The following is a 23,872-nucleotide window of genomic DNA, read 5'->3' on the forward strand; positions in this document are numbered from 1 at the left end:
GATTGACAGTTACAAGCATGGCTCCCAAAGTCAGAGGCATGATGGGACTTGTAGTTTTGCAACAGCTGGAGGGCCGCCAGTTTGACACCCCTGGTCTAGAGGATTTAAAAGCAGTTGCTTACCCGATCCTCTTCTGAGCAGGGTACAATGTGGCATATCAGCAACAGAGAACACACAAAGGCGGAGGTTAATTGTTTGTAAACGTTCCAACAAGGTACAACTAGGCCCGGCGGGTGAGCACAGCCATCCGGAACCACATAAAAAATTCACAGCCCTGATTCTGTAGCTTCTGACAGCATCTGTAATGAGGAGTGGAAGTGCTGCCTGGCCAGTCTGACCCAACTGGGAAGCTTCTCCAAGGAGGTAGGCATAGTCCCTGCACTTTGCCTACTCCTCCGGAACCTGTCCTTGCTGCTAAGGTCTGTCCCTTACTGGTGGGAAACCTGTCCCTACTCTAGGCACTTGAAAAATGCATGTCAAATCTGGGAGCCAGGGGCCTAAATAAGCCCTGCCCTCACCCAAGATGGCCCCAGAGGTCACCAGTGACTCAGCATCCAATCAGACAGCTGCTCACAGGTGAGAATAGGAAATCATAGAGAAACGAAATTCCCCATGACTTCCTTCCCCTTCTGTATTGCCGCTTCAGCTTAGCGCAACCTACAGTGGAGGATATGGACTGCTCCTGCCTACACTATGCTCCCCCGATAGACAGTGCTCCCCCATACTCCAGCAATCAGTCTTGATGGTCCCTGCATCAATCTTGATGATGTCAAAGGCCCTTAGACCACTAGATCACGGGGGAGAAGGTGTTGTGGGGACCATTCTAGAAGCACAAAGGAGCCTGCAGAAGCATAGGATCCGGTAAGTAAAAGTGCTTTACCAAGTCCCCAAAACATAAACAAGCAGTTAACCCTTGCGGCAGTTTGAATGCGCTTTTTTATAGGGCACACCAATAGGTTTCCTATACGACTTTTTATTAAAGCACACAACTCAGGCAGGAAAATGCATGAACTGAACTGAACTGAACTAAAGAAACAGGGTAGAATCTGTAAAAAATATTTGTGAGAGAAATAAAGTGCAGTGATTAGCACACCAACCAGGGGCGGACTGATAACTCATGGGGCCCCCGGGCAGTAGGGGATCACAGGGCCCCTGTGTCCTTGCCCAAACTCAAAAAAGCCTATGAAAAAGGTACCAGGGGCATCTCATGGGGCCCCCTACTGACCCAGGGCCTTCGGGCAGTGCCCGAGTTTCCAAATGGTTAGTCCGCCCCTGATACCAACCACTGTCATATCTTTGAATTAGCAGATGAAAGCAAATGCCTGGTTTCTGGTGCCATATGATCTTTTTATAATCACAGTCAGCTCCCTGATCTGTCTCTCCAGCTTTCTAAAAGAACTGTTATTTCCTGGTATGGGGTGCACCTTCACACTCCCCACAATAATGCAATTTTCTGTCTCAGAGCGACCTGCTTGAGTTTGTGCCTAGCCATATGCAAATACCAAAATTTAGAAAGTCAGTATTTGCCTAGGATCTAATTAATGTTGGACTGGGGAGCTGAGTGTCTTCTGCCTTTCAAGGTATTGAAACAGACAAGTAGGAGGTCAAACATAGACTTAAAGGGTATGTCCAAGCATTATCCAAATTTACCCTCAAACCTCCCTCTCCCCCTCTAGAACATGTCACAGCACCATTTGTGTCTATTATCTTGATCTTGTAGCGACGGTCAGATTTTATTATTTCCTGTGACATCATCACAGCTCTATAGATTTTCTATTTCTACATGCCTGTCCCACAAATATTTTGCATAGCTAGGTAGCACTCTTTGTTGAAATTTCAGTCTTGGGAGAAATCCTCCATCTCTGATTTCCCTGGTATCTTTCTCACGTAACTCTGCCTTGTTTCCCATAGCATGTTGAAGAAGGTGGTCCTGCCCATGAGGCAGGGCTCTGTGCTGGAGACCTCATCACCCATGTTAATGGCGAGCCAGTTCACGGCTTAGTTCACACCGAGGTGGTGGAACTAATTCTGAAGGTGAGACATTTTGTTCCTCCTTGGTGAAGTAAAGAGAAAGGTCCTTCAGCTCATACTACATTACACATGACTGCTCACCATCTTTCCACAGAGCGGTAACAAGGTCCTTGTCACCACAACGCCTTTTGAGAACACATCAATCAGAACCGGTCCAGCCAGGAGAAGCAGCTACCGGTCCAAGATGGCCAGAAGAAGCAAGAGGAGCATGGGAAGAGAAGGACAGGAGAGGTAAGCTGGGGAAAGTGTAGGGGGCTATGTGGGTCAATGAAGGTCTACCGTAAGGAGTTGTCTAGGGGAAGATCTCCCGGTGAAGGTTTCAATGTATTTTTACATGCCATATTTAGGGTGGACCCCCTGCCACATATTAAAAAAAAGGTCAATTATGAATGTAATTTCCTCTCGTTATTGTTGTCACTGGGACTGAAAGTGGCGGAAAATCATAAAACGTGCTGCCCAGAATGAAATTCCTTTTAATGAGATTGTAAATGGTATATTTTTTAATGTACAATAAAAAGATTTTATATTTACCTGCTCTGTGCAATAGTATTGCACTGAGCAGTCCCTTACCTTAACTTCTGGAGGCTGCTGCTGGTGCTCTCCGCTCCTTCTTCCTTCAGGTGCCCCCTCAGCAGGCCTGTTCTAAGGGGCACCCTTGTTGGTGCTCTCCTGAGTTCGTCTGTGAGTGTCCATAGACACACACAACACCACTAAGCCATGCCCCCATAACTCACCATGCAGGAGCTTGACTGACAGCAGTAGGAGCCTATGACTCCTGCTGCTGCCTGGTTCACCTGTAAGAGCAGGAAGAGGGGAGAACGGTGCTGCAGCTGGGACAGCGCTGGATCGTCGAGAAGAGTCAGGTAGGTTTTTAGGGAGGGGGTGGGTAGAACATTTTTAGGGAGGGGGTGGGTAGGGAGTGCATTAAGGGAAAAAACATTTTGAGTTTAGAGCTACTTCAACTGTGTTTTTAATTGTCTATCTAAAGTTCAGCTGTATGGAGGGCCTTGGTTAAGGAGGCGTTATTCCAAAATACACTGAAACCTTCACAAAATGGCATTGCCTTCCTTCCTAGCATTGTCTTTGTAACAAGGGTGGCATAGAAGGTAGCAGATGAGCAGCTGACAGTGCAGAACTTTTGGCATTGCATGAAAGGAGACAGAAGGGTTATGGAATGCGTACGAAATGAGACAAGGGATGGGTGTGAATGGAATGATTGGCAGATGGGCAGAGAGAAGGGTAAATCCACTCCGCTTAGGACAACAGGAAAATCATACAAGCATATGATTATCATTGAAGGGTCCTCTGCTCCTTTTCCATCCTTTCTCTTTTTCTTTCCTGTCTTGCTCTTCCCCTAACAGTAAGAAGCGCAGCTCTCTCTTTCGTAAGATCACCAAGCAGTCCAATCTGCTGCACACCAGCCGCTCTCTTTCCTCTCTCAGCCGTTCTCTATCCTCTAGTGACAGTCTGCCAGGATCTCCCACTCACAGCTTCTCAGCTCGCTCTCCAACCCACAGCTATCGATCAATGGACTCTGCATACCTAGGTAGGGATGAAAAGTCTATAAATGTGTGTTGTAAAATAGGAAATATAAATGTGTACCTCATTTTGTGGAATTGCTGCTTAGCAATGCCAGATTTGTACAGTGCTGGAGCATTTCTAGCAATGTCATGTTTGGCATGAGGCCAGAGCAGTCTTGGCAATGCCAGGTCTGTACAGGGTCAGTTCAATCTTTGCCAAGCCAGGTCTGTACAGATGTGCTGCAGTTTTAGCACTGCTAGATCTGTATGGGGCAGATGCAGACATAGCACTTCTAAGTCAATCTGGGGCCGGTCCAGTTTTGGCACTGTAAGGTCTGTACGAGGTTGGTAAAGTCTTGGCACTGTCAGGTCTGTACGAGGTTGGTGAAGTCTTGGCACTGGAAGGTCTGTATGAGGTTGGTGAAGTCTTGGCACTGTAAGATCTGTATGAGGTTGGTGAAGTCTTGGCACTGTCAGGTCTGTACGAGGTTGGTGAAGGCTTGGCACTGGAAGGTCTGTATTGGACCAGTGTAGACTTGCTACTGCCAGGTCTGTACAGGACCCACACAGTCTTAACAATGCCTGATCTCTAAGGTGTGTGTATTGAGCTGGTGCAGACTTGTCCCTGCCAGGTCAATACAGGGCTGGAGCAGTTTTAGTAATGCTGTGAAGCAGTTTTAGCAATGGTGAAGACAAAGCTGTGCTCACCACTGCCATGGCTGTATTGAGCCAGTGAAGTCTTACCACTACCAGGTCTGTGCAGAGCTGGTTCCTTCATGACAGTGCTAGGTTGCTAGATGGCCATTGCAGTTTTTATCTTCAGATGGGGTCTATTACAAGCTGCCTTGAAAAAAAAGATGGCCAGTATGACTGCGGATCCCCTATAAGGAGTGATTAGAGACTTTTGCAACTTTTCTAACCAGCACATGCATCTCCTTTAAAGAAACCCATAGGAACCAAGGATATTCTCTTTCTGAAAATACTAGGTACGTGGCTGGCATGCTTATCTAGTGGCTCCAATGCCTTCTGAGTTACAGACCTGAAACAAGAATGCCCATCTGGAGTTCTGGCTTCACTGTAATTTTCCTGACCTTTATGCTTGTTCCATGTCAATTTTGAACCCAGAAACAGCCACAGAACTAACATTTTCAGGGGATGGTCAGCAATGGCAGCACAGCTTTCCTTTAAAGTTTGATTAAGAATTCTCCATCAAGAGTCCATGAATCAGCCAGATAATTAAAATGTTGGACTGTGCTGCTTCCTTTTCTTACCCTGCTGTCCTAGGCAGCCACGCTCCTTATGGTAAATGGTATGAGAACTGCTCTGTCCTTCACTAAATTCTGCAGCAAATTCTCCCAGCAACTTGCCCTCTACTGCACATGTCCTAGCACTTGAACTGAGTTAGAAGCTGATGAAGTCTGTGTGGTTGACTACAAGACTTAAAGTGGTTGTAAACCTCAGACATGAAATATGAACAAAGCATATCCCTCTATAGTGTTTGCTTGTCTCAGTTCAGAGCAGTAACTGTAATTTCTGTCTGCTGCCTCATTCCTCTTCTATGAGCACAAGTCGCTTCTAATGTGTTTTCCTGACACCAAGAGAAAAAAGATGACAGGGGAGGGCACAGCCTGTGATTGACAGCCTCAGCTCTGTTCCTGTGTGCTGTGTGAAGAAGGGTGTTTCTCTTCCCTCCAATCAGGTCTCAGAGCTCTCCTCACTGAGTGTAACTTCAGCTCCCTGCCTCCTGCTTTTCAGAGCTGAGGCCAGTCATTTCACTGGGTATATGGAAGGGTTTACAACCACTTTAAATGAGGCAGAATGCAGGAAGCAAACACATGCACACAGCAAGTAAAATGCATGGAGATTGGAGAATTTACTCCAGTGTTTTCAGTGCAGGACACTGCAGATACACTAAATGGCCTCAGGTATGTGGACACCCCTCCAAATGATTGCGTTCAGCAGTTTCCAGTTAAGAGTACTATTAATGCAACAGTATATGAAAATAATTTGTGCGCTGTCAACTTTGTGGAACCAGTTTGGGGACGACCCTTTTCTGCTCCAGCATGTCTGCAACCTGCGTACATAGGCAGCTTCATAAAGACATGGTTTGGTGAGTTTGTTGGGGAGAAACTTGAGTGGTCTGCACAGAGCCCTGATCTAAACTCTACTGAGCATCTTTGGGATAAAATGGAACACTGAACGTGAGCTAGGCCTTCTTGTCCAACATCAGTACTTGACCACACAAATACTCTTCTTCTGAATGAGCACAATTTCCCACAGACATTGAAATGCTTTACCAGAATGGAGGTTGTTATAGCCACAAAGAGCAAACCAACTGCTTATTAATGTCAATGGTTTTGGAATGGGATGTCCAACAAGCTCATACAGGTGTGATGTTGAGGTGTCTACAAAACTTTGACCAAAAATGTGAGTGCAACCTATAGATTTCACTTGCCTTCCAAACATTGCAGAAAGAAGCTTTGTGCAATTCAACTTTAATAATAATGCAATTCAGTTCAAACTGTTATTATGGGGGATGAGCAAACACTCAATTTACAACCATTTTGTCTACCTTCTTAACAATTGTTGAGATAAACTAACTACACAGGGAGTGCATTGTTTCCTGCAAGTCAGCAGAGGGGTGTTCAAGTCAAACTGGGACTTTTGAGTTTATATAATAAAAGAACAAATTGCAAGGAGTGGAAACTGCATTTATTTTTATACATACTCCCCTGCTGTAATTATACACTGATCGCAGTGTTTTACTAATGCCTGGAAAGCTTCGGCATAGAAAGATTTGTCAGTACACCTGGACCATCCTAGGACAGCTTGCTTCACCTTGTCACCAGTGCTGAAATGCTGACCACAGAAAGATTCATCTTTTGGGCAATTTCAAGACAGATTATGCATCGATTATCCATGATCAGCCATTCTATGTGCTGAATATTCACAGGAATGACTGCTGTGGGCTGGGAACCACCATGGCCGGGATCATCACTGGTGGATGTACTGCCATCTTTGAAATGTTTACACCATTCAGATGTCTTACTGCGGCTGAGTGTCGCAGCAACCTACTCTGCTTGAAGTCGTCTGTAGATACAGTGGGGCAAAAAAGTATTTAGTCAGCCACCAATTGTGCAAGTTCTCCCACTTAAAAAGATGAGAGAGGCCTGTAATTGGCATCATAGGTAGACCTCAACTATGAGAGACAAAATGAGAAAAAAAATCCAGACAATCACATTGGCTGATTTGGAAAGAATTTATTTGAAAATTATGGTGGAAAATAAGTATTTGGTCAATATCAAAAGTTCATCTCAATACTTTGTTATATATCCTTTGTTGGCAATGACAGAGGTCAGACGTTTCCTGTAAGTCTTCACAAGGTTGGCACACACTGTTGCTGGTATGTTGGCCCATTCCTCCATGCAGATCTCCTCTACAGCAGTGGTGTTTTGGGGCTGTCGCTGGGCAACAAGGACTTTCAACTCCCTCCAAAGGTTTTTTATAGGGTTGAGATCTGGAGACTGGCTAGGCCACTCCAGGACCTTGAAATGCTTCTTATGAAGCCACTCCTTCGTTGCCCGGGCGGTATGTTTGGGATCATTGTCATGTTGGAAGACCCAGCCACGTTTCATCTTCAATGCCCTTGCTGATGGAAGGAGGTTTGCACTCAAAATCTCACGATACATGGCCCCATTCATTCTGTCCTGTACATGGATCAGTCGTCCTGATCCCTTTGTGAAGAAACAGCCCCAAAGCATGATGTTGCCACCCCCATGCTTCACAGTAGGTATGGTGTTCTTTGGATGCAACGCAGCATTCTCTCTCCTCCAAACATGACAAGTTGTGTTTCTACCAAACAGTTCTATTTTGGTTTCATCTGACCATATGACATTCTCCCAATCCTCTTCTGGATCATCCAAATGCTCTCTAGCAAACTTCAGACGGGCCCGGACATGTACTGGCTTAAGCAGGAGGACACGTCTGGCACTGCAGGATCTGAATCCCTGGCGGTGTAGTGTGTTACTGATGGTAGCCTTTGTTACGTTGGTCCCAGCTCTCTGCAGGTCATTCACTAGGTCCCCCCGTGTGGTCCTGGGATTTTTGCTCACCGTTCTTGTGATCATTTTGACCCCACGGGGTGAGATCTTGCGTGGAGCCCCAGATCGAGGGAGATTATCAGTGGTCTTGTATGTCTTTCATTTTCTAATTATTGCTCCCACAGTTGATTTGTTCACACCAAGCTGCTTGCCTATTGCAGATTCAGTCTTCCCAGCCTGGTGCAGGTCTACAATTTTGTTTCTGGTGTCCTTCGACAGCTCTTTGGTCTTCACCATAGTGGAGTTTGGAGTGTGACTGTTTGAGGTTGTGGACAGGTGTCTTTGATACTGATAACAAGTTCAAACAGGTGCCATTGATACAGGTAATGAGTGCAGGACAGAGGAGCCTCTTAAAGAAGAAGGTACCGGTCTGTGAGAGCCAGAAATCTTGCTTGTTTGTAGGTGACCAAATACTTATTTTCCACCATAATTTGCAAATAAATTCTTTCCAAATCAGCCAATGTGATTGTCTAGATTTGTTTTCTCATTTTGTCTCTCATAGTTGAGGTCTACCTATGATGCCAATTACAGGCCTCTCTCATCTTTTTAAGTGGGAGAACTTGCACAATTGGTGGCTGACTAAATACTTTTTTGCCCCACTGTATCTGCGGGTTTCATGTCTTCATTCAACCTTCATCACCACAAGCTGTTCCACTGTTGTCTGCCATCTTGATTAACGGTCTCTGGATTAGCCCATATCAGTAATAGGACACACTTACCATTTGTTACTGCGTGTAGTACCGCCATGCTAGCATCCCTTTTAATACCTGTAAAATTAAAAGTCCTGGTTTGACGTGAACGCCCCTCGTACATTGTGAGAAGAAGGAATACAGCACTGCATCATCTAGGTGATCTCTCTTACATGCAATGAAAAGAAAAAAAATTAGGGAGAGGTAAGAATTCCATTTGGGTCAGATTCTCACCAACCCACATGTTAAAATGCACATGGGTTGGTGTGCAATGTGTCCACATTTGATACCATGCGACATGCTGCATTAAAATGATACCTGGGTCATTTCAACACAGCACATTGGTGTGAACAGGCTAAAGCAAGGTTTTTTTGAATCATCTTTGATTTTTGCCTGCATTGGGCAATTGTGGCAAATGGCATTAGTATTATGTGGTGTACAAATACATATGAGCATTACATTATTATTTGCAAATGTTTTTGGTAGGTTTTTACCAAAACTAAAACCATGTCATAATTAACCCCTTGGCACCAGCGCCTCCAGGCCCTTTAAGGGTTTTAGAAGCCGGGAGGTGGGTGGAGGTTTAGGGTCATGTGACCACTGTGATTCGCTGTCATAGTGGTCACATGATCGGGAAAGGTCCCGATCACAAGAGGAGATCGGGACCTTTCCTTGAGTACCGGACATGTGTGCTGGGAGCGCGCAAGGCACATTCTCTCAGCACATATGTTTTTTTAAATGCATACAAATGTGAGGCCGCTCAGCATCAAAGCCCAGACGCCGAGAGGCCGCACATTTGTGTGCGCTCGGCGTGAAGAGGTTAATGGTACTTTAAAGGTTTAGCATACCCAAACAGATATTATTTTTTGTGCATGGTTGTTGGACAGTGCGCTCAAAGGCTTCTTACATATTTAAAGTAGAACTGGAGCCAGGCTATAGACATTTCACTATTTCAATATTCCTAAATAGTACGGCCTCATGCACACAGGACATTTTTGCAGCCACTTTTAGGGGCACCCAGCATTTTTTTTTACAGCTTCCAAATGCCCCTCCATGTTATCCTATGTGTCCATGCACACATAGACTTTTAGAAGCTTTTAATGGCAGGGGCTTTTAGGAGCTGTAAAAAAACCCCACTGCCAATGCATGCAGGAGTAGTTTACCAAGCAGCTTTTCTTCCAAAACGCTGCTGCCAAGAGGAGCAGTGTTTTTAAAACATCCTGTGTGCATGAGGCCTACAACAAGCCTTAAATGACTTCTGTAGCTGCAGGCACTGTGGAGCAATTAATCTTCAAAGTTTACAGAGGAAGTCCTGAACTCATTTAAGTCAGGTCTCAGCACTGGGCTTCCCCTTACTATGCATCGGTTTACATTAGAGATTTATCACCGCTGGTAAGGGCACGATTTTCTACTGTTACTTCCAACTATACCTCTGGAGTTTCACAGCGCTGCAAGCGTAAGGACAGTATTTGGTGTGTCTAAAATAATCCTTGGTGTGTTCTGTTGTTGCAAAATGAGTAAGATTCCTTATATAGGGATTTTTTTTGCTTAACATCAAACACAAACAACAGTGGTTCACCGTGGAGGACAGAGACAAAAACTTTGGTACAGAAATTGGATTGTTGGAAGTTCCTGAGAAACAGAAGAAGGTCATAGCTGTCAACCTTTCCCAAAAATATCCAGGAACATTAATACTGTGCGGTATTTTATTTTTAATTCTATTTCAGAGCAATAAAAAACAGCACATGATGCAAAACAAATATCTCTTGTGAAAAGAAGACGATGCAGTTAAAATAAATAAATAAATAAATGTGTAGGGACAAATGTTACAACTCTTGCAGTGCCCTTGAAAGTCAAGAACAGATAGTGGCTATGGAATCCAACACTGACTCATCCCACCAGCAGTCATCCAGAACCAAAACCTTTTTTGGGGGTTGGGGGAATGTAATTCTGAAATTCCTGTGTCTCCCTACAGTTTGATGCACTTTCTTTTTTTTGCTGGGTCATGGTGTTCTTGCTTACAACCTGATGTTCTTGTCTAATATAAGATTAGAATGTTCTTTCTGCTTGGGAGAAATATTTTACAGAATGGTAGGGGTGAATCAAAGAGCAGCAGGCTGTCTAGAATTAAAACAAGCTTCAGGATGAGTTTGTTATTCAGATTATTAATATTTCCTCTCTCTTGTTCTTGTTTCAGGAGCTTCTTCTCAAGGCAGTTCTCCTTCTTCCAGCACTCCCAACTCCCCAGCCCCTCCTCCTCCATCGTCCTCAACGTCCTGTGCTCCAACATCCTCCTCATCCTCCTCACCTGCACCTCCCTCTCCTCACATTCGCCCAAGCACACTTCATGGTTTGTCCCCAAAACTGCACCGCCAATATCGTTCTGCAAGATGCAAGTCTGCTGGTAACATGCCCTTATCCCCCCTGGCTCATACACCTTCACCTACTACAGCTGCCTCACCTCCTCTTCTTCCTGGCCACAGTGTAGGTAGCAGCCTGACCACTCAGAGCTTCCCTCCAAAGTTACACCCCTCCCCTCCTGTTTCCCGTCCACGTCCAAAAAGTGCAGAGCCCCCACGTTCCCCTCTCCTGAAGAGAGTGCAGTCTGCAGAGAAGTTGGGTGGAGGGGGAAGTGGCGGATCACCAAGAAAACAAGAGCCAGGAGGTGGAACACCAGAGGGAGAAATGGGAGAAAGCATGGGGGGAAGATCTCAACCAGTCAGAAGAGTAGGCCGACAGGAATCTCCTCGGAGCTTATGTGCGGGAGACCTGTTAGTTGATAGTTTGGAAAGGCTGGAAAGTGATATTGGAATGGGAATATCACAACAGGTTGAGGGGCACAAAGGTGTTGAAGGGAAAGTTCAAGTAGTAGGAAAGATAGGCACCGTTGTTCGAACTCCCACCTCGTTTTCACCCCAGGAACCCCCTTCCACTGTGACAGCTGCTCTAACAACCCAAGGTGAGCCTTCTCATGCCATGACGGGAAGATGCCAAGTCAAAACGCTAAGTCCTGTGCAGGAACATGAAGGTAGACGGGGGGAAGGTGAAGAAGGCATCGGGGAAGCTGAAGGAAAAAAGGGAGAAAAAGGAGAGGATGACGAGGAAGAGAGTGGGACCATGAGGGAACGCTGGTATTTAGAAGTGGTCGAAGAGTTGACTACAGTGGGTAAAAGTACTATAAAAAGTAGCCCCTCCAACCACAAGGACTCCCAGGCTTCTCAGGCAAGTTCACATATAATTAAGTCTAAGACTGTTGAACCTGACCCTGTGAAATATACCACCAGTTCCCTCCAACATCTCCACTCCGATCACTCCCATGCTACAAAAGACAAAAACAAAGAAGTTACTCCAGCGAAGACAACTGACACTAAAGCTATTAGGTCTTCTTCTCAGCCAACTGAAGAGAAGAAACCAGAAGCCCCTAAAGGCGACTCACCCTTCAGTATAAAGGATGAAAAATCAAATACTAATGGTTCAAAATGTCCTTCCCTTTCTCTGCCAAGTGCCAAGCTCTCAGAGACCTTCCAGGCTGCTTCCTCCCACCCTGTTAGAATAAATGAAGTGAAAACCAACCAGTTAAAGGATTCTACCTCCATCGTAAATGGTGAGAAGCCCCCAGCTCCCCAGGATAATAATGTACCGCCCATGAGGAGCAGTGATGTGAAATCTGAACTAACAAAAACTTTCACTACCACAGTGCCCACCATGGAAAACACTAAAGGAAATGGAGTTGCTGTAATAGAATCCAAAATTGCTGTTCCTACTTTAGCTACTGTGAAACCCCATTCCCCAGTAAGCATACAAATAAGCAATGCGGGAAGCATACAGGCACCCCAAGCTGCTACTATGTCAGATAATAGTTTGGTAAATAAAGCAGACAACAATAAAACAAAAATGCAAACTGAAATAAGCGGAGCCGAAGTACATAAAACAGCAGCCAACCAGAGCCAGTCTAGCAAGACAGAACTTCATCATTCAACAAGCAATACTCAGTTACCTGTAAACAAGGTTAGCAGAACGGAGAGTGACAAGACCGTGGTCACCACTCCTCCGGTATCTGCCAACAAAGTAACTTCTCCCGAAGCTGGTTTTAAAAGTCCTACTGAGAACCCCTCAGTAACTGGCGGGCTTTCAGGGACAGCCAGCGACAAGGCGAAGGGCGCAGCCGATCATCCAAGCACTTATAACAATAGCGAGGAAAAAAAAAAAGCCAAATTACCAACTGCTGCTTCGGATGGTAGCATCAGCAGAATTCTGAGCGACCAGGCCAAAAAAAACTCACTTCCTCCAAGTCACGACAAGATCAGCAAGCCTGACACCAATCAGGTATCAATCACCCCTTCTTCCTTACCTAATAAGCCTACTAACGGTGGAGCAGAAAATGACCAGACGAGATTGTCCAGATCTGTTGCTGGGAGCGGCATAGTGGACAGCAAACAGACTAAAGAGACCTCAGGGACTTCTCTTAAGGTCACCAGTCTAGAACAACATAAGCAGTCTCCTCTAGCTGTTCCTGTTAGCGGAGTCCAGAGCGATGGCAAGAGCGGGACCTGTGCACCACTGAAGTCTCCAAGTTCTCAGACAGCCACCACAGTTAGGAGTCAGCACCCCTCTTAAACAAACAATTCTAGAATGTCAGGGTGTGAAAGGGTCAGAATCACAATGTTGATATCATAGCTGCGGCCTAGCCCTCTAATGCATGAGGGAGCAAAAGAAAAAGTGGGGCTGGACTTGATAGTTGCCACCATGGGATTTTTTTGCAATGAGCCTTATCGCTCCCCATCCCCTGCAGTCTCTTAAAGAGAAGCGAGGGGCCACACTGGCGTGTATGTGTGTGTCCAATGTGTGTGTGTGCGTCTGTGTATCTGTGTGTTTGTGCCGTGCCTTAATTGTTTATTAGTCGGGGAAAAAAAGTTACTGCACACACACACATACTTAGTGCTAGAATCTAAAGAAATAACTGGAGGACGTTTGGCCGGACTGGGCAGGAGGAAAAGAAGTGGTATGTGCATGGTGGCGACAGCCATTTTGTCAACCCAAGGATATGAAGTCTAACCATTTAAACAGGAACTGTTGACATAGCTGTGGCATACTTGATAGGCTTCATACTGTTTGAGGGAACCAGTCACAATTTGGCTTGTGGAAGAATTTGAATATTCAATCTTAAATCAAAGTTCTATTTACGTTGTCTGAGCCTGATACTTCAACTTGAATGTCGGAGCTGCTGTCTTGTTAATTGCTTGACCTTAAATACTGTCTTCCAGCTCCTGAGATTGCATAACAGAGACAAATAACAAAGCTACATATGAGGTTTTTTGCATTATTCTTAACTATGGATTGCATTATTCTTTTTTAACCACTTAACCAGAGGATACAGCGGGCACCAGATCGCGCACAGGCAGTGAATGTGGAGGCTGTGTATAACGGGCCACCCACTCCTGCACTGCTCCCGTCCGGCCATTTATGTACATGGGCTGGATGGGAGCAGTGCAGGAGCAGGTGGCCTTTTATACATGGCCTCCACATTCACTGCCTGTGCGCGATCTGGTGCCCGCTGTATCCTCCGGACACAGCAGAACACCAGTCACTGTACGGGATCTCTGTTATTGGCCAATCAGTGATGACACTGCTTCCATCAGAGCTCTTAACCACTTCCTGTCCGGCATATGTACATAAATGGCTGCACAGGAGCAGTGACAAAGTGGATGGCCGTTTATAAACGGCTCCCACCTTCACTGCCTGTGCACGCTCCCTGGGAGCGCGCGGCACCGCGATCCAGTGCCCGCTGTTGAGGACACTGATCACTGTATGGGACCTCTGTGTGAGGTCCCGATCATGTGATCACTGACTGGCCAATCAGTGATCACAGGAACAGTAGTAAGCAAGATGTCACTCCCTGACATCATTGCTTACTACGTGTGAAATCTGTGAATGATCACAGAGGTCACATGGTACAAGGCTATTCACAACAGCCTTGTACCATGTGACAAGCACAGCTCACACAGTAGTTCTCAATGGCTGCAAGAATGCAGCCAGAGAGAAGGAGAAATGATTGCTTTTACAGCCTTTATGGGTGTAAAAACAATCAGTGTAAAAAAAGAAAAAAAAATCTTCATCACCCCCCCCACAAGTAGTACAGAGTCACTATGGCACCACTGTACTGCTAGGGTGAGGGTATGTTAAAAAAAAACATAAATAATCAAAAAAATACAATAAAAATGTAAAAAAAATTTAGAAACATTTAAATTTTTGGTTATAAACTAATTTGAGTTGGTTTTTTTTTACTAAAAAGATAGATGAATACATTTTGGCCAAGATTTATGAAGAAAGATTATTTATTTGCAAACTTTTGCAAGAAAAACACTTTTTTTTTAAAATGTTTGGACTTTTTCATTTATATAGCAAAAAAATAAAGATCCCAGTGGTGAATAAATACCACCACTCCATCCAGAGATTATTCACAGACTACCAATAAGCTCCAGATGGAGTGAAACATGTTAAGAGTTTGTTGAAATGTGGTTTATGAAAGCTGGTCCACCTGTCCCACAAACATAGGGGGCTTTTAAAGGAGAGCAGCCAGAGAAGGAGAAATGATTGCTTTTACAGCCTTTATGGGTATAAAAGCAGTGTAAAAAAAATAAAATCTTCATCACCCCCCACTAGTACAGTGTCACTATGGTGACAGTATGTAAAAAAAAATAAAATAAAACTGTAAAAAAAAAAAAAAAAGTTTAAAAATTATAATTTTTGGTTATAAACTAATTTAAGTTTTTTTTTACTAAAAAGATAAATAAATTTTGGCCAAGATTTGTGATGAAATCTTATTTGCAAAATTTTATAAGAAAAACATATTTCAAAATTTGGACTTTCATTTACATAAAAAAAAATCCCAGTGGTGAATAAATACCACCAAAATAAAGTTTTATCTGTCGCAAAAAAATGCTAAAAAATTCATATGGGTACAGTGTTGCATGACCGCGCAATTGTCATTCAAACTGTGGTAGCTCTGAAAGCTGAAAATTGGCCTGGACAGGAAGGGAGTGAAAGTGTCCGGACATGAAGTGGTTAAAATTGATATGAAGACATGATATGATAAGCGTTGAAGACAATATCTGGGCCTACGCATATGACAATGTACAGACTGTCAAATTTCAGGTGAACTTTTCTGACCCTCAAGCTAAAGTGTCAGGCTCTAATAAAATCTGAAAAGGGGACAAATATAATTCCTTCATAAGTAACCCTGCAGCTGTGGCCAGGCTATGAGCATTCCGCTGTTTAAATCAAGCCCTCACTGACCTCTGTACCTGCAGCTTCTCATAAGTAAGGCCCCATTCACACTTCACGTTTCACAAACACATTTTTTTTTGCATGTTTTTCATGCAGCAGCATAGGGCAGTCCAAACATGCGCATTTGATGGCGGCATTTGGGGTGCCACTAACAATTTATGGCACTGCAAGGTTGATGCACCTTTTTTGCGCATTCTAGGAATGTACGTTTTCTGTGTGAGTTCCTGGAATGCGCAGGTGTAAATGCAGACTAATTCATCCTCACAGTTTGCAGCTGAAGCTTTACAGTTTTACTTTTACATGGTTTCTCCGCTTCCCCTGCCAGCAGTGACTCGGCAGCCTGCCAGCCTTCTAATCTCTAATGCAGGGGTCTCCAAACTTTATAAGCCAAGGGCCAGTTTACTGACCCTCACGCTGTAGGAAGGCCAGACTGTGGCCAGTGGCCATCGCTGGTTATAATTTGAGCAACAGTGCCCCATTGTTGGCGTCGATGAGAAGAACAGTGCCCCAATGATGATGTCAGTAGGGGGAATGGTGCCCCATCATTGCTGTCAGTTGGTGAAAAGGGCCACACCCGGCCCCTGGGTCGCAGTTTGGAGACCACTGCTCTAATGTATGCACAGAGCATGTATACAGGGAGAGGTGAGAGAGCAAAGTGCTGAGAGTCCTCTTAAATATTTCTCACAGCTTTATTTACGAATGTTGTAGGTGAATTTCTCCACAGTGACTGCAGCTATAGAGGTCAGTGATAGCTTGCTGTAAGCACATTTACAACATGTTAAGAATAAAATGTCCTTAACCTGGCCACAGTTTTACTTTAGCAATCAGACTCTTTTATAAACCTAATAGTGAATATTTCTCTTTCAGGTAGCAAAATGGCTACCTAAAGTTTTCACTTGAACAGAACTATTAGAAGGGGAGGGTCAACAAAGTAATGATCTGCAGGATTACAACACGCTCCCCTGCATGACATCACTGCCACCACCATTACCCTTTTCCCCCCTTCAAGACCTTATTCTGTGCTGCAAAACCTCCAGATCTGTGACATCTCACCCCAGCCTATGATGTCATCAGCCTGTGCCACGTCCGGTGATGTCTTGCATTGCCTTGTCTTACCTACATATAGAAACATACGTCTATACATAATGAAATATATTTATCTGGACACACTATATATATATATAGATCTATATAAATATATAAATATATTGTCTATGGGGCTCCACTATTTCTATGCAAGAAGATTTATGGTCAAATTTAATTCTGTCAGACGCCGACCAGCTATCCCTGTTCACGGTTGGCGCTGCAGAGGTTAGTTTGTGAACTATTGTTTTTTTTTTCTTTTTATTTACTTTTGTGTATTTTTTTAATCAATAAAGCTGTGCCCCTCTATCCTTAAATAACAGAAGCATTTTGCTTTTTGCTTTTCTCATTTCAAATAAATCGTAACACAAAATGTACAAATGTTACATATTTACCAAGAAACGTTATACAAGCAAGAGGAAAAGATAGACCTTGTCATACGTTATCCCAGATGAATAGATACATTAAAGATAGATAGATATTAGATAGATAGATGAAAGATAGAGGAATGATCAATAGATAGATAGATAGATAGATAGATGAAAGATAGAGGAATGATCAATAGATAGATAGATAGATAGATAGATAGATAGATAGATAGATAGATAGATAGATAGATAGATAGATAGATATTCCTATACTAGGATGGCAACACTCACCCCTCCACTTTATCTATGGAAGGAGCCATGATCACCACCCAGATTGGACTTCAAACATGTCTTCTTCCCTTCATTTGTTGGGAGTTAATGGGATCTGTTATTTCGGGTAGGTTCACATCATTACTTGTTGGGAACCCTTGCAAAATCAAGTGCGTTCTTCACCCGCAGGCAAAATGCGCTGCTCCTTAGCAGACATGGAAGGGTGGCATTAATTCATAATGGTACCCCCACGCATTGGCAAAGCGCTTGCATGATCATGTGTGCAAAATTGCAAGGTGCCGCAGCATCATGTGGTTCTTTGCAGCACAAATTTGAAAAGGGCCAGGGACTTTTTCCACGTGTTTCTGAAGGTAGGGCAGCCCATTGAAATGAATGGGCTGCCCTACTTGCAGAAGATGGGTCACAAAAATTTGAAAGGAGCCTTACAGAAGAAAGATAAGATTGTGTTTGCTTCCTGTTCATTTATCATGAAGTGACAAGGATACTGCATTTCTAGAAGAATCAACAGGTTCAATGCTTTGTCTAAGGACTGGTAGACTGGAATATATTTAATTTGTGTTCTTGAATTTAGATATACTAGAGCATTACACAACACAAACTAGAAGAAAAAAACCCAACTGTTTTCTATATATTATAACTTCCAGGCAACACACATTTTCTTCAGACCTTGCACACTGGAGACAGTAAACAGTCCTTGAGCTTGTTTTTTATGTTTTATTAAGGGGTATTGAACTTGTATGGGGTTGAGGGGTGTATGGGATGCCCAAGGATCTGTGAACATGAGGACACCTCCTTAACAACTATGTACAAGTCTCTATACAGCAGATCTCTTCTTGGAGAGCTATCCAGCCTTTCCTGGTGTACCAGCCCAGAATCCAGATGAATCCTCTTCTCATCCAGCTGTACTGAGGGAATCCTTGAGCAAGAGGTCCCAGGATATGTTGCTTTAAATGCACAGTCCCAGATGGGGCTAGTCAGGTTTCCCTCCAGAATGCCCTCTCCCCTTATCTAGCCCAAGAGGTGTAGGATTACTCACTGTTCCTTGCTTGCAGGCTGGTTGGGTTGGAATCTGCCTTTAGACCTCCTGCTGGGCTGGCTCCTTCCCTGGCTCTACAGGTGTTTCTCTCACTGGCGACCGGGGAGGTCAAGCAATCCTTCTTTCCAGATCCTGCCTGGAGGTAGGCCTGTTCTCACTGGGCCCCCTCCCAGACTCCTGCATCCAGCCTTTCAATCCATCTTCCAACCAGGGGCAGACTGACAACTCATGGGGCCCCCGGGCAATAGGGGATCATGGGGATCCTGTGTCCTTGCCCAAACTCAAAAAACCCCAAGAAAAAGGTACCAGGGACATCTCATGGGGCCCCCTACTGACCCCGGGCCCTCGGGCAGTGCCCAAGTTTCCAAATGGTCAGTCCGCCCCTGCTTCCAAACAAACTCTTCTGCTGCTGAGCAGGCTTCATCATACTTAAGGGCTGTCCTGACCCCATGCCAAGTATCCTGTTGGGGATTGGTCAGGATCCCTGAATTATGTAGATCAGCCCCTCCTCACCCCCACCCACTGCCTTATAGAATCTTCTGAAGTCTCTAGAGCAGGGGGAGGTATCAGGGAACTGATCTGCAGAGCCCTCAGCCCTGACCTAAAATGACCTGACTGACTCACTAGCCAGCCTTTAAAAATAAAATAACTGCCCCTGGGTATCTAGAGGGGTGCTACATAGATAAGTATATATGTTGAATGCCATGAGCAGGGGTCCCCAATCATTTTACACCAAGGTGCCATCACCGCGGCACCGGAGGTCAGTGGAGCAAAAAAATGGCTTTACTGTATGTTAATGGTGAGTGGAAGTAAAAAATGGTTCTATGTTAGTGGCCAACAGAAATACTAAATACACTGACAGTGGTCAGTAGGTTTAAATAACGTCCCTGCCTCTGAGAAAGTAAAAAAAAATGATTCAGTGTCAGCAGTCAATAGGAGTAAAACATGCCCCTACAACAGTGGTTAGTGGGAGCAAAAAATGTCCCCTTATTAGAGGTCAGAGAGTAAAAAATGCCCTGCATTAGTAGTAATTGGGAATAATTAATACCACTTTGTCAGAGCAAGTGGAAATAATAATTCCCCCCTCCTGCTTACCAGGCATTGGTGTCAGCGGGGTAACAGAAGCCCCACGATTGTTCACGTTTGTTCTTTGTTCTAACTTGCTATTCATGATGAAATAGCAGACGTGGTAAGCACGTGGTAAGAATAACACCAGCTGCACAGCTCCTAATGTAAACGGGACAACACTGACTTATGATGGTCGGTGCTCCCTGCGACTGTGTGTGCAGCCTCGTGCCGACATCTGTTGGCGTGTTAGAAAACTAGCCTCGAAACTTTTTGATGCCACCTCGCATTCAAAGCATCAACTTCTAGGTAAAACATTACTTTCTACGATTAGTTTTGAACAAACCAATAAACAGACAATACCTTTTAACAACTACCAGTAACCCTAACTGGGCCAATGGCTTGGAAATGGGAAAGAATGGAAGAGAAAACCTTTTATTGGCTGACCATAGCTAGAATGGATCAAGAGTCAGAGGCAACCTATTAATGGCTAGCCATAGTGTAAACCGTAGACGCTTTTTTGGGTCTATTCTCTTGAAAGTTGACTACTTATTATTTTATTCAGATACTCAGGGGCGGACTGACCAATTGGAAACTCGGGCACTGCCCGAGGGCCCGGGGTCAGTAGGGGGCCCCATGAGATGCCCCCGGTACCTTTTATAATAGGCTTTTTTGAGTTTGGGCAAGGACACAGGGGCCCCATGATCCCCTATTGCCCGGGGGCCCCATGAGTTGTCAGTCCGCCCCTGCAGGTACTTATATAGTGCCGTCAGTATACACCCCTGTGTCCTTGCCCAAACTCAAAAAAGCCTATGAAAAAGGTACCAGCGGCATTTCATGGGGCCCCCTACTGACCCCGGCCCTTGGGCAGTGCCCAAGTGCTCGAATGGTCAGTCCACCCCTGGTCTTTGGTGTGTTGGAGGAAACCGGAGTACCTGGAGGAAACCCACGCAGGCACAGGGAGAACATACAATTTCTTCTACAGTAAGTCATATGTCTGTGAAGGTTCTCATCAATCCAGGTCATGGTATAGCTGCTAGTAGTTAGTCACATGTAACTGGACTTGTAACATAATGTTGAAGATATGTTGGGGCTCATCCAAGCCACTACTTCAGTTCTAAACCTAAAGAAGTATCTTGGAGAAGCTATGAACCAGGAGCAGACTGACCATTTGGGAACTCGGGCACTGCCTGAGGGCCCGGGGTCAGTAGGGGGCCCCATGAGATGCCCCTGGTACCTTTTTCATAGGCTTTTTTGGGTGTGGGTGAGGACACAGGGGCCCCATGATCCCCTATTGCCCGGGGGCCCCATGAGTTGCTATGAACCATCAACATTACTGTGCAAGTTAAAGCAGTAATAAACCCAAAACGAAAAATGTCATATATTGCAGCTTACCATCAGGGGCGGACTAACAACTCATGGGGCCCCCGGGCAATAGGGGATCATGGGGCCCCTGTGTCCTTGCCCAAACTCAAAAAAGCCTATGAAAAAGGTACCAGGGGCATCTCATGGGGCCCCCTACTGACCCCGGGCCCTCGGGCAGTGCCCGAGTTTCCAAATGGTCAGTCCGCCCCTGCTTACCATTCATTCGTTGTGGTGGCTGCATTAGTTTTCTTTTTTAGGCTTTTTCCCCTCTGTTTTCACCTAATGATCTGGACAGTAACACACCTCCTGTTTTATACAGACACCACTCTGGATGAAGGACCACAGGGGGGCAACTTTGGACAGCAGCATTGTCAACCTGGGGCAGGGGAGTGTTAGAAGTACTAGCAGATTTAAATACACTAACAAATTGAAGCTAAACTCCAGCTCATACTTTGTAATCAGTTACAGAAAACAGTTTTTTCCTTTTGGAATAAAGGTTTTACATAAATAAAAGCTGATCATTTTAAGCACCCCCTGCCAGTGTGAAATGGTTTGTCTCATCCCTGTAACTGCAAAGAAAGTTTGTATTTTTGAAAAACAACAGACTTACTAGTTGGATCACCAAATGAAAATAGAAGAAAGCCCACAATAGGAAACGAATGCAGCCATCGCATCTAAGAATTGGTACGCTGCAATATAATAAATATTTGCTTTTGGGTTCAATACTGCTTTCACACCTTCCCGCCCGCCCTATAGCAGATTGACGTCCGGGCGGGACACTCGCCGTTGTGACTGGGAGTCATATGACGTTATGTCAAAACAAGCCGCTCACACGGCTGTGGGGCCACGCAGTGATGCGATCTATCACTGGCTGTGCCTACGGGACACAGCCGATGACATAACACCGGCCCGTTGCCAGTGTCATGTGACCGCTGTGACCAATCATAGCAGATCACATGTCAATTGTATACAATGGTTGGCTTCCTGTCATGTCATCCATTGTATACAATTATGTTGTTAGCTGTGACTGGTCAAGGCAGTCACATGATACAGGCAGGGCCAATCACAGCCCATCTGTATCATGTGATCAACTTTGCCCAATCACAGCTAATCATAACAAAAGGCTGACTAAATCAGTGTCATTCAGTAGCAATGATTGCAAATATCAATGAAATACATCGGTATTAGCAATCAACGTGTTAAAAAAAAATCCTGATCACTTGCCCAGAGTAGTTCAGTGTTACTATGGTAACATTGTATTGCTTTGGTCACAGTGTGCTGAAAAACAAAATAGGAAAAAAAGGAAAAAATTTAATAAAACAAAAAAATAGAAACATTTGAAAAAAAAATACAAATTCAATTATTATTGTTATTTTCACCAAAGAAATGTAGCAGAATACATTTTGACCTAAATGTATGAAGAAATTTTATTTATTTGCAAAATGTTATAACAGAAACGAAGAAAAGTGTTTTTTTTTCAAAAGTTTCAGGTTTTTTTTGTTTTATTTAGCAAAAAAAAAAATAACTCAGCGGGGATTAAATAGCACCAAAAGAAAGCTCTATTTGTGTAAAAAATGCTAAAAATTTCATATGGGTACAGTGTTGCATGACCGCGCAATTGTCATTCAAAGTGCGACAGCGCTGAAAGCTGAAAATTGGCCTGGGCAGGAAGGGGCTACAAGTGCCTTGTGGGCAGGAAGGGGTAAGTGCCTGGTGGGCAGGAAGGGGGTGTAAGTGCCTGGTGGGCAGGAAGGGGGTAGAAGTGCCTGGTGGGCAGGAAGGGGTAGAAGTGCCTGGTGGGCAGGAAGGGGTAGAAGTGCCTGGTGGGCAGGAAGTGGGTAGAAGTGCCTGGAGGGCAGGAAGGGGGTAGAAGTGCCTGGCGGGCAGGAGGGGGGTGTATGTGCCTGACAGGCAGGAAGGGCGTAAAAGTGCCTGGCGGGCAGGAAGGGGGTAGAAGTGCCTGGCGGGCAGGAAGGGGATGTAAGTGCCTGGCGGGCAGGAAGGGTGTAGAAGTGCCTGGCGGGCAGGAAGGGGGTGTAAGTGTCTGGCGGGCAGGAAGGGGGTGTAAGTGACTGGTGGGCAGGAAGGGGGTAGAAGTGCCTGGTGGGCAGGAAGGGGGTGTAAGTGCCTGGCGGGCAGGAAGGGAGTGTAAGTGCCTGGTGGGCCGGAAGGGGGTAGAAGTGCCTGGCGGGCAGGAAGGGGGTAGAAGTGCCTGGCGGCGAGGAAAGGGGTAGAAGTGCCTGGCGGGCAGGAAAGGGGTAGAAGTGCCTGGCGGGCAGGAAGGGGGTGTAAGTGCCTGGCGGGCAGGAAGGGGGTGTAAATGCCTGGCGGGCAGGAAGGGGGTGTAAGTGCCTGGCGGATAGGAAAGGGGTAGAAGTGCGTGGCGGGCAGGAAGGGGGTGTAAGTGCCTGGTGGGCAGGAAGGGGGTGTAAGTGCCCGGTATTGAAGGGGTTAATCTATGACTACTACTATAGGATACCATGATTACACAGAGCTGCTGTTTTATCATTGTCCAGCAGGTGGCAGTACTTCATTGTTCTATTTTCCTGAAATCATTTCCAAGCAGACAGCCAATAATCTGCAATTATTTCTACAAAGCCTAAACATAAGCAGAATTGTAAAAAAAGGCTAAAACTAGTCCTGGGTTGTCAGCATTTAACATTGTTTGTGTGGATACTCTCCTGCTGAACAGGCCTTTTCTAAGGCTTCATGCACCCCGGGCATTAAAAACGCCACTTTCAGGAGAGTTTAATGTCCTTTTCCTGCCTCTAAACGCCCCTCACTGTTATCCTGTGTGTCCATGCACAAGACATTTACAGGCATTTAAAGGCAGGAAGAAAAAAAAAAACACTGCCAGCGTGTTCAGGAGCAGCAGCATTTTGGCTGAAAAAAAACTATATTTTTTGGTGCGTAAATGCGGCTAAATGCGTGTTAACGCTAGGTGCGTTTAATTCAGCGCCAATTCATTACAATGGGCAGAATACAATATTATTAAATTAATTCACACCCAGGTGCCTGATGCGCCAAAATGCAACTG

At 44.9% G+C, this 23,872-nt stretch overlaps 1 protein-coding gene across 2 annotated transcripts in view; it reads left to right on the forward strand.

Moving 5' to 3' along the window:
• Positions 1-13,736, forward strand: part of MAST1 (microtubule associated serine/threonine kinase 1) — a 147,071-nt gene extending 133,335 nt beyond the window's left edge. For both annotated transcript variants that reach the window (XM_089688822.1, XM_089688823.1), the window contains 4 exons: positions 1,912-2,034; positions 2,126-2,262; positions 3,393-3,577; positions 10,538-13,736. In XM_089688822.1, coding sequence (XP_089544948.1) covers positions 1,912-2,034; positions 2,126-2,262; positions 3,393-3,577; positions 10,538-12,957 — 2,865 coding nt within the window. In that variant the 3' untranslated portion in view covers positions 12,958-13,736. The remainder of the gene's footprint in view (positions 1-1,911; positions 2,035-2,125; positions 2,263-3,392; positions 3,578-10,537) is intronic.
• The last annotated feature ends 10,136 nt before the right edge of the window (positions 13,737-23,872 follow it).

This window comes from Staurois parvus, unplaced genomic scaffold (genome assembly GCF_062004578.1).
Source record: "Staurois parvus isolate SC_StPar_1 unplaced genomic scaffold, SC_StPar_1.0 ptg000456l, whole genome shotgun sequence".
Classification (NCBI taxonomy): domain Eukaryota; kingdom Metazoa; phylum Chordata; class Amphibia; order Anura; family Ranidae; genus Staurois; species Staurois parvus.